Genomic DNA, 11,705 nt, shown 5'->3' on the forward strand with positions numbered 1-11,705 from the left:
TGCTTATAGCTTTGTTACCCGTGTTATTCACTAATAACTTGTAGTTGTCGCTTCTTATTGCCTTCTGATTTCAAACACCGTTGGAATCTATATGATAGCGGTTAAAAAGGTGATTGATTATCGAGGCAAAGTCACTACATATTCATAAATTTCAGTTAAGCCATTATTATAACTATCAACCTGAAGACCTCATTCAAGAGCTAATATAAAGAGAAAGATAGACAGTCCGACATATTACAATCATTAAAATTTCAACCATTTCTGTCGCAAATTAATTTGAGAGTCACAGACAACACTTGGTGGTACAAACGTTCTTTCCATTGATTAAATACCATCAATTATCTTTTCTACTACACTAAACAGCATTTCATTTTGAAAATCCTTGAATTTGGGCAATCAATACAGACCCATAAATCACATATAATACAAAATGAACGACATTTTAATACCAGGATGTTACGTGGTCATGTCTGCAATTAGCTGGAAATAATGTTAGTTTCGTGGGTTTATTCTAACTGTAAAGTTGATATAAAAAACAAAACTTCATAGTAAACAGTTTATTCGAAGTTACTTATTTACATATATACGTCTGTTACACTTAGTGCAGGAACATAAGCCACCCACCAGCACTCTCCATCCAAACCTGACCTGGGTAATCCTTTCCAGTTCTTTACAGTTGTTATTCATCCTTTTGAAACCTGCTTCCATTTCCTGGCGTAATGTGTTCTTTGGCCTTCCGTCTTTCCTCTTCCCTTCAGGATTCTAAGTTAGGGATTGCCTCGTGATGCAGTTCGGTAATTTCCTCAATGTGTGTCCTATCCACTTCCAACGTCTTCTCTTAATTTCCTCTACAGCTAGAAGCTGGTTTGTCCTCTCCCATAGAAGGCTGTTGCTGATGGAATCCGGTCAGTGGATGTTGAGTACCTTGTGTAGACAACTGTTTATAAATACTTGTACCTTCTTGATGATAGTTGTAGTAGTTCTCAAAGTTTCAGCTCCGTACAGTAGGACTGTTTTGATGTTCGTATTGAAGATTGTGACTCTGACATTGGTTGACAGTTGTTTTTAGTTCTATATGTTCTTCAATTGTAGAAATGTGGTCCTTGATTTGTCTTTCCTCGTATTTACGTCTCCATCAGATCATCCTTGTTCATCAATAGTGATTCCCAGGTACGTGAATGTTTCTACGTCTTCCAGAGTTTGTCCATCAAGTGTGACTGGGTTGGTGTTCTCCTTGTTGTATTTGAGTATCTTGCTTTTTCCTTTGTGTATGTTGAGGCCTACTAATGCACAGGCTGCTGCTACACTACTCATCGTCATCTCCATTTGTTCGTGTGTATGGGATAGGAGGGCTAGGTCATCTGCGAAGTCAAATTTTCTAGTTGATTGTGAGCTGTCCGTTGTATTCAGTGCTTCTCCTCAGATGTTGAGGTCCTCATAATCCAGTCAACCACCAAGAGAAAGAGAAATTGGGAGAGTAGGCAATCTTGTCTGACTTCGATCCTCACTTGAAATGCGTCTGTCTGCGTTTTGGGGTCTCAGCGACTGACTTGCCTTCTTTGTCGTTGAACGGTCGTTACGATTTACCATATTTCCCTGTCTGATTATTCGTTGTTCCACTTAGCTGTTTCGTATTTCCTTCTCTCATGGCTTTTTCCGCTGTCATTGCTAGGTCTGTCGTGTATTTTTCCAGCACCATCTCTCCTGAAACTATTCTCTTCTGTCCAGTAATGGTCCAATAGGTTTTATTTATTCATAGCACCGTGAAGTTGTATCTCCCCATTTCCTCAACTATCTGATTGACCTTCCCGGTCTCCCACACACTGTCAAGCCATTCCGTGAACCTACATTAAATGTTGGTGTGCCTGTTAGAAGGGGGCACCGACCTACAATTTAAAACTTCGAATAATTAAAAACGAAATCGATTGATAACTTCGAAAATATTAAAAGTGCATCATTTATTCGAAATCAAAAATAAAGCGGCATTATGCAGTTCAGCCAACAAGTGCATATAAACATGGTTAAAACATACAAAGCGTGTTATAAAAATAAATTGAACATGCACAACAAGCAGTTATTCAGAAAGTGCTACAAACAAATAGTGACCTAATTCGAAAACAGAAAAATCACGCGAAAAAATGAAGCTACGCGAATACACATTTTACACGTTACTCGCTACCATTTTAATCGTAGGAAGAATCAACAAAAATATAGAAGCAAGCCAAAAGAATCACCACTCACATGAAAACAGACATGTTAATTCACAACCACCAATATATGGAAAAAGAAACGGATCATTGAGTGGAATGTTAGGTGAAAGTGGTCAACGTATATACATAACATTAAATGCAAGTGGACCGAATTCACATCAACATCCTTTGTTTCCCCCCACATTATCTGGACACAGAAACGGATCATTGAGTGGAATGTTAGGTGAAAGTGGTCAACGTATATACATAACATTAAATGCAAGTGGACCGAATTCACATCAACATCCTTTGTTTCCCCCCACATTATCTGGACACAGAAACGGATCATTGAGTGGAATGTTAGGTGAAAGTGGTCAACGTATATACATAACATTAAATGCAAGTGGACCGAATTCACATCAACATCCTTTGTCTCCCCCCACATTATCTGGACACAGAAACGGATCATTGAGTGGAATGTTAGGTGAAAGTGGTCAACGTATATACATAACATTAAATGCAAGTGGACCGAATTCACATCAACATCCTTTGTTTCCCCCCACATTATCTGGACACAGAAACGGATCATTGAGTGGAATGTTAGGTGAAAGTGGTCAACGTATATACATAACATTAAATGCAAGTGGACCGAATTCACATCAACATCCTTTGTTTCCCCCCACATTATCTGGACACAGAAACGGATCATTGAGTGGAATGTTAGGTGAAAGTGGTCAACGTATATACATAACATTAAATGCAAGTGGACCGAATTCACATCAACATCCTTTGTCTCCCCCCACATTATCTGGACACAGAAACGGATCATTGAGTGGAATGTTGGGAGAAAGTGGTCAACGTATATACATAACATTAAATGCAAGTGGACCGAATTCACATCAACATCCTTTGTCTCCCCCCACATTATCTGGACACAGAAACGGATCATTGAGTGGAATGTCCGGTCAAAATGGTCACGTTATATATATAACTGTGAATGCAAGTAGACCGATTTCACATAACTATCAATATTTTCCAACACGATTATCTGGACGAAGATATAGATCATTGAGTAGAATGTCCGGTGAAAATGGTCAAGATATATACATAACTGTGAATGCAGATGGATCGGGTTCATATCGTAATCGATATTTTCCATCACGATTTTATGGACGAAGATACGGTTCAATGAGTAGTCGCTCTGGTGACAATGGTCAACATATATACATAACTGTGAATGCAGATAGATCGAGTTCATATCATAATCAAAATATTCCACCACGATTATCTGGACGAAAGTACGGTTCAATGAGTGACCTCTCCAGTGAAAATGGTCCACGTATATACATAATTGTGAATGCAGGTGGATCGAGTTCATATCATAATCGATATTTTCCATCACGATTTTCTGGACGAAGAAACGGATCATTGAGTGGTCTCTCCGGTGACAATGGTCCACGTATATATACAACTGTGAATGCAAGTAGACCGAATTCACATCAACATCCTTTGTTTCCACCACGATTATCTGGACGAAGAAACGGATCATTGAGTGGAATGTCCGGTGAAAGTGGTCCACGTGTGTACATAACTGTGAATGCAAGTGGACCGAATTCACATCACCATCCCTTTTTTCCACCACAATTGTCTGGAGGAAGAAACGGATCATTGAGTGGAATGTCTGGTGAAAATGGTCCTGGTATCTTCATAACCGTCAACTCAAGTGGACAGAGTTCAATTTACCGTCGTCAGAAACAAGGCGTTACTCTACCTACACGATTATCAGGACGTGGATACATGAAAGGTAATTCTTACGATAATCTTTTTTTTATAATGCGACTTGTGTCAGTTACTCGAATATGTGGCTTGTGCATTTTATTCATTTATTCATTAATTTGAACAGATAAATATTGTTACAAAGGAGCACCATATACATATGAGCCACACAATAGCAATGAATTTGTGAGGAGATAGAGAATTTAAGGCACGTTTAATAAAAGAACAACAAAGAACAGGAATTACTGTATACAAGTATAATAATAATGATAGTGTTTGGTGATCATGATAATTATGTGTTGCATGATTCCATAGGTTTTCAGATAACCATTTATTACAAAGATTATAAGACTTCATGTTATCAAGTAAATAGCACAAAGTTGTTGAATAGGAATGCAAAACAGAAAAATCAAAAGATTTTAACTGACCACACACGTGGTAATAGCCTGTCAACAAATTAGAGGAACAGACAGTCTAAAGTTAGGACTCGGAGCATAAGAAATGAGAAGTATAGCACTATGTCATATAAAACTACATCTCAAAAAGGAAATGGATTCAGATGCAGAAAATCGTTCTCATAGTGGCACATATTCGGAGGTCGAAATAAATTGGGATGAAGCTATGAAAAATTACACCAGCTTCGATGAAGATTCATTACAGGAATACAATGAATATGGTAATATTTCGGTTTTGTTTATGATTCTCATTAAAGCGTAAGATTATTGATCAGTTGAGTTTGACATTCTTTCGTTTTAAAGGTCGACTGTATTTTGACAATTTCTGTTATTTATATTCATTCAGTATGAGAATGGTTCAATCTGGCAACTGAAGTCTGATTATTTAAATCTACCAGATAATTATTGTGAAGAGAATCTTTAAATAAAAATAATCTATACATACTGCAGTTGCAGACTGAAATCAATAAGATATTCGAAACAGTTCTAAATTATAATGTATTAATCTATAAAAAATATGACTACTACCTATCCCTCTCCCATCAGAACTTTGTAATACACTGAACGGGTGAAGTTCACAAAAATTCAGCCGAAGACAGTGAATATGAATATTTAGTTAAAAACATCACTATATATAAATGGTCACCAAATTTATACTAATGATTGGTGTTCAATCGTCTAAACTACAAAATTCAGACGACGATCAGTCCATAACTGTAATTTAGTTATTGAAGAGCATAGGATTTCCAGTGATCATGTAATACATGTTAAAATAATCATTATTTCCAATGTTAACCAATTAATCTTCTTTAACCGTGGTTCATGTGCAGACAACACTGAATGAATGAATTAATGGAACTAGGAATAAACAACGATAAAAGCTGCATTAAAAAAAAGAAAATGTCGTCACACATTCGGAGAATTAAATCAGTATGCTCAAAGTATTGCGATAAATTTCAAGAGTGACCTTCGTTTTCAGTTGATAAGTTTTATGAATGATTCTGTAAATTTTAACGAATGTCAAATCACAGTTCTGATGAAAGAATTTCGTGACGATTAGGCAAATCTGAAGGTGTTACTTGTTACAGATTGACGCCAATCGATGTACCATTAAAATACAGGAACCTTAAATAGCTGTCTCACCTTAGTGCTGTACTCCTTTGTGGCATGCACTAAAAGTCCTGGTTGCGGTTACTAGCCTAATTTAGAACATACATTGAGGAAATTACCGAACTGCATCATGAAGCAAGCGTTAACTTGGAATCCGGAAGGGAATCGGAAAAGAGGAAGGCAAAGAACACATTACGCCAGGAAATGGAAACAGGTATGAAAATGATGAATAACAACTGTAAAGAACTGGAAAGGATTGCCCAGGACGGGTTTGAATGGAGAGTGCTGGTGGGTGGCTTATGTTCCTGCACTAGGGGTAACAGACGTAAGTAAGTTTACTACGACTATTCAGTTATATAACATTCAATTCAATAACACTAGGAAACACGCAATCCTCTTTAGGTCGATCATTCGAGGAAAATACGAAGAATGCAACGAAAAAAGCAGAGAATGCAACTCGAAGAACTAATAGAGAAAAAGGTGCGTCCAGGAAAAAGAGAAACAATTTGAACTTGAAGCAAAGCAATGGAAATTATTATAAGAAGAGAATAACAAACAAGTCAAGTGACAAACGCTATGAAGGTCTTTCCTACCTTCAATATGGTGGCAAAGTCACAAAATATGGTAAACGTAGTCGAAAGTATTCCGACAGAAGTAAAAATGGAAATTAAAAACACGAAGTTCAGCGAAGGGATCTCTTTTCAACGAATTAATAATCATGTTGTACATTCGTATATATATGAAAATGTTTTCTTTAAGTACTAATTCCGCGAGGAAATGTGAAAATGAATAGCCAAGATGACGTAATAGAAAGATTATAATACTAAATTACGTAATACAAGTAATAACAATAGATTTAGTGAATATAATAAGATGATTAAAATGTTTTTGTTACAATAATTAAAGGTCATAGAGGTGTAAAAGTAAACAAGGTGATATGATGAGTATTTATGAACAAAATAATGAGAATATAAGACATTTAAAGGAGAATGCAGTAATAATAATATCAAGGCCACGGTAACGATAACGATAAGACGTACTTCTTTTGTACGCATAGTTCTGGTTTAAGCTCATGGATGGTGAGAGCTTCGGCTGTTTTTAGGAGTTGCATACAAAGAAATCTAGGTAGATTTAAACGAATCATATAAACAACCTTAAAATCAAACTGTGTATTCGTAGAATGATTGAAGTCGATCAGGTGTTCAACTATAGAACCCCTAACTGTTTTCATTTCACCTTCGTACAACTGAACTGGGATACGTTCCCGTATCTGAGTTGAAAGCGAGAGCTGGCTACGGCCAATGTACCTTGCTCCACAAGAACAGGTGAATTGGTAGATGCACATAGGGGCGACCAGACGTGGAGGCTTATCTTTTATGGATACAGAAAACAAGTTCCTACTAGTGAAGGTTATTCGCAGTTTAGCCGCATTAGATGTTCTTTCAATCGTTGTTGTTAGACGATTTTTGATTACGTCTGATGTTCGATCACCTTTAAATTTCAGACTAATATAAAGGCTTTTCTTCGGCACTGAATGACTAGGTTTCCTGTTGACGCTACCTCTATTCATATTTTTCTCTATAAACCGGTCTGGGTAGCCGTTTTTCATCAAAGTTTTCTTAAGGAACGCGAGTTCTTCGTTAATGCATTTCGTACTACATATTCGATGTATACGAAAACACAAAGTATGAATCACATTTCTCTTTCTGCTTAACGGAACCCAGCTATAGAAGTTAGTTAGTTGGCCATTCCATGTTAGCTTTCTAAAAATGGATCTTTTTAAAGAACCATTATTTCTTCTTACTAGACGTACATCGAGAAAAGGGATTGATTGGTCGCGTTCCCTTTCTAATGTGAAGTCTATGGAAGGGTGGCATGAATTAAAAGAGTGTAAGATATCATTTAAATCAATATTATCGTCACAAACGACAAATGTGTCGTCCATGTATCTTACGTATAGGTGGAATCGATTTATCATTGAATTGAGTTGGTCGTTTTCTAGTTTTGCCATGAAGCAGTCTGCTAGAATTGAACCTAATGGAGACGCCATTGCGATTCCATCTCTTTGTCTATATATTTCATTGTTGAAGCTCACCTGGACATTAAAGGTACAACGTAACAATAATTCTTTTAAGTGTTCAGTTGGCAAACCTAAATCTATGTTGTTAGAGTCAATATACTCACATATATAACATATCGTTTCTGTTAAAGCTACACTAGTAAATAAAGAGTAAAAGTCAAGCGAAAACATGAGTTTTCCGGAGGTATTAACGTCTAAATCAGGTTCAATAAATTGAAAAGTATAATGAATAGAATATTTAGATACTGGTTCCAATTTTTCAGTAACAAAATAAGCGAGCAATATTGTTATCAATTAGATCGTCACCAGACTTTACTGAAGAATGTAAACGGCAATGGGTGAAAAGTGACAAACGAATACGGAATGTGGAAACACTGCTAAAATCGTTTATTAAATCGTATCGGACCAACGAAGAAACAGGAGTGTCAGGAATTTCTTCTGAACTGAAACTAGGTCTATAGGTTCGGATACTCATAGCTTCTGCTATATGTAGGAGAAGAGATCAAACTCCACTGGAAAATGACTAAAGTTTATGATAGATTACTGGTAATGATTTCTTTTTCTTTATCGAATTCTCACTGAATATGTGGATATTCATAGATATTAGAGGAAAGATTGATGACCATCTCAGTAAGAGCAATATTGTTCGGTTATGCGTTGTTCTAAGAACAAAAGGAATATAACGTAAGATATTTCAGCAACTACATTTACTTCATCTCACCTCAGATTCAATATTTCAACTGTGAAATCGAGGTAAGTCTAGGACAACGTTAGAAAGACCTGGAAATTTTAAAGTCACTTTTGTCATTGTTCTTTTTACCAGTTCTGTCTTCAACTAACTCGACTTTAATGCAGTGGACAACATACATGGTCAGTTGATCGATAGTTTACTATGGGTAAAGCTAACTGACTTGGGTGTTATGTACAATCTACACTTTAAAAGTGTGTATCTAACACACCTAACACTATCATTTCCATTATGTAATGACAAGTGATATCTTATAATATTAGTTCTAGACAATTCGATAAATAACAAAAGTATTTCTACTATACTTATGACACGATGATACAAATTATTGTGAGTACTATTCTGATGAATTAACTTTAGGGCGTGAATCATCACAAATTTTACATTCGGTTGATCTTCTGCTTAATTTCCATAAAACATCGAAATCTTAGTTTCATGTGCTGGATATTCACGGATGATTCACGTTTCCCACAAATAAAAAAACTGTGAGTATGAAATTCAGGAACAACTGGTGCATTTATAATACGTACACTAAATTTAGTTTGATCACTTAAAGGTTTAAGCATTGACGATTCACTTTACCAGCACAGATTTGATTAAACACAGATAACTTCTCGAAACCCGACCGTTGCCGCTACCTTGACGTGGTGGTCGGGCTTGCCTATCGTGATGAATCAATCGAGCTATACTGGCTGGAACAATCGTTCCTCAAGGTCCTACCATGCCAGACAGGTCGTTTGAAGAGCGGTGAGACTAAAAGCAGCAAACCCAAGGTCCGAAGGCGAAGTCGTACTGCTGACTGTACAGAGGTGTGACAGCAGTAAGGTGTTTCCTTCAGACAACCTGCATAACAGCGATGCTGCCTTCCCATAAGGAAGGGTGGGGTTAGAAAAGGTCGACCCTAAAAATGCACACCTCGCCTTATCCCACGGATATCCGTCTCCGGCGGTAAAGTCCTTTGAAGAACGGAGCTAACACAAAAACTACCCACAAAAAGGTCGTGTGTGACCGACCTCAAGCAGTTGTCCCTTGGGCACTGCGGTCACGCTCTCAGGTCATTAAGACCACTTCTAACCCAATTTCCTTTTCAGGTACCCCTAGAAGAACCCTTCCACGGTGTGGGCAACCGGGAAGTGATAACTGCCCTCATACCTCTAACAGCACTTAAGACCACTGTATTCATAATCAATCTCCTTCAATTCCTACTATTCCTTCTACCTTGACTTTCAACACTAAGCTTCCTCTTTCGGTTTCCTCCTCAAGTGTCACCATGGCCAACGATTCTAGTGCGCGAAACACTGTCCCAGGTCTACTAAAACCTCGCTCCAAACTACACATTGGAGCCTTCAACGTACGTACCCTATGCCAAATCGGTCAACAGGCCTCCTTAGCTAAAACCCTAGAATCTCGTACCATTGATGTATGGTGTGTCTCCGAAACACGCATACAGGATCCTAGTGTGGTCATTCACTTGACCTCACCTCGCCAAAATGGACAGCCAACGAAATACACCCTCCGTGTATCTGGCGACCCGTTGGCTAGTTCTCGTGGACTTGCAGGTGTAGGCATAGCACTAAGAACAAGGGCAGAACAGGCACTACTACAATGGATCTCCGTTAACAGTCGCCTGTGTGCTGTCCGGCTAAATGGCTCCGTAAGAACTCGGAAGAATAGGGACACACGTCGTTGCCTTTTCGTCGTTTTTGCCTACGCTCCCACTGACTGCAGCCATGATGAAGTGAAAGATGACTTTTACAGAAAACTCTCTGAGCTTCTTCAGAAAGCTAAGCGCTCAGACATAGTAGTCGTAGCGGGTGACTTTAATGCTCAGGTAGGCAGCTTAAATCAAACAGAAAGACATTTAGGTGGGTGTTTTAGTATTCCGGATCAAAGAACCGATAATGGTGATCGTCTGTTGCAACTATGCTCAGACAATCGTTTATTTTTAACAAGCACTAATTTTAAGCATAAGGAGAGACATCGTCTAACATGGCGACCACCTGCACCAAACCAACGATGGACTCAAATAGACCACATTGTCATCAGTCATCGTTGGAGAGGCTCAATAGAAGATTGTCGTTCGTATTGGAATACTTGTTTAGACTCTGATCACGCCTTAATACGAGCGCGCATTTGTCTGCGCCTCAATGGACGCGTGAAAAGTACACTAAGAAGACCCATTAGGATTGAACTGGAGGACGAGAAAGCCAAATGAGAATTCCAGAAACAACTGAGTTCACACCTAGGCAGTTCTGTAAACGAGACTGACCCAGATGCTGCTTGGAAAGACATACGAACAGCTGTGGAAACAGCAGTAACATCTATTAGTTATTTAAACCATAGGGTTCCAAAAAACCAGTGGATTTCTTCTAAGTCTATTTCACTGATGGATTCGCGTAAACTCATCCCATCAGGCTCTGAACACGATGAAGAGCGTAGACAAATTAGATCTAGGTTAACTAAAAGTCTAAGGAACGATCGTGAGCAGTGGTGGGCAACGAAAGCAAAAGAGATGGAAAAGGCAGCGGCTGTAGGCAACACCAGGCAACTATTCAGACTAATAAAAGAAACCGGAATTAAGAAGTCAAGTGTAAGTGAGACAATCTCGGAAAAAGACGGAACCCTTATCTGCTCTCAACCCAAACGTTTAGAACGATGGGCGGAACACTTTAAGGAGCAGTTTAGCTGGCCTTCAGCTACTGCATAACTACCCACTATTCCCAGAAAACCTGAATAGAACATTGAAGTAGGCCCCCCGACCCTACTTGAAGTTCAAAATGCTATAAGTAATCTGAAACGAGGAAGAGCAGCTGGCCCTGATGGATTGGCTCTAGAGGTCTTTAAATATGGTGGTCCAATTTTAGCGATTAGGTTGACTAATATTCTGACTAAAATCTGGGAGTTGGACGTAATCCCATCTGACTGGTCACAATCTCTGATTGTCCCAATATATAAGAAGGGGTCAAAATCATCCTGTGATAACCATAGAGGGATTAGTCTGACTAGCATAGCATCCAAAATACTAGCCTCAATAATTATCGGGCGCCTAACTAAGACTCGTGAACTGCAAACACGAGAAAATCAGGCTGGCTTCAGACCTGGTCGTGGCTGTATCGACCACATATTCACCATTCGTCAAGTTTTAGAGCACAGACATGCTTATCGGCGTCCGATAATGATAGTTTTTCTTGACTTGAAAGCAGCATTTGACTTTGTAGACCGAGAGGTTCTGTGGCAGTGTCTGTCATTAAAAGGTGTACCTGAGAAGTACATAAACCTTGTGAAGGCTCTTTACTCGAACACTACCAGTCGAGTGAGAGCTTATGGCGAACTATCATCTGATTTTA

The 11,705-nt window shown here is 38.5% G+C and overlaps 2 protein-coding genes across 2 annotated transcripts in view; one reads left to right on the forward strand and one right to left on the reverse strand.

Moving 5' to 3' along the window:
- Smp_000370 (hypothetical protein) overlaps nt 1–11,705 on the reverse strand; it is a gene marked incomplete at both ends in the record, with an annotated part of 18,172 nt that overhangs the window by 2,734 nt on the left and 3,733 nt on the right. The window lies entirely within an intron of this gene.
- Smp_192220 (hypothetical protein) lies at nt 2,307–4,682 on the forward strand (the record flags this gene model as incomplete). Its single annotated transcript, XM_018791406.1, has 2 exons — nt 2,307–3,993; nt 4,525–4,682. 2 exons carry the CDS (start codon nt 2,307–2,309, stop codon nt 4,680–4,682), a joined length of 1,845 nt encoding a protein of 614 aa, XP_018645355.1.

This window comes from Schistosoma mansoni, assembly GCF_000237925.1.
Source record: "Schistosoma mansoni, WGS project CABG00000000 data, chromosome 3 unplaced supercontig 0044, strain Puerto Rico, whole genome shotgun sequence".
Taxonomy (NCBI): domain Eukaryota; kingdom Metazoa; phylum Platyhelminthes; class Trematoda; order Strigeidida; family Schistosomatidae; genus Schistosoma; species Schistosoma mansoni.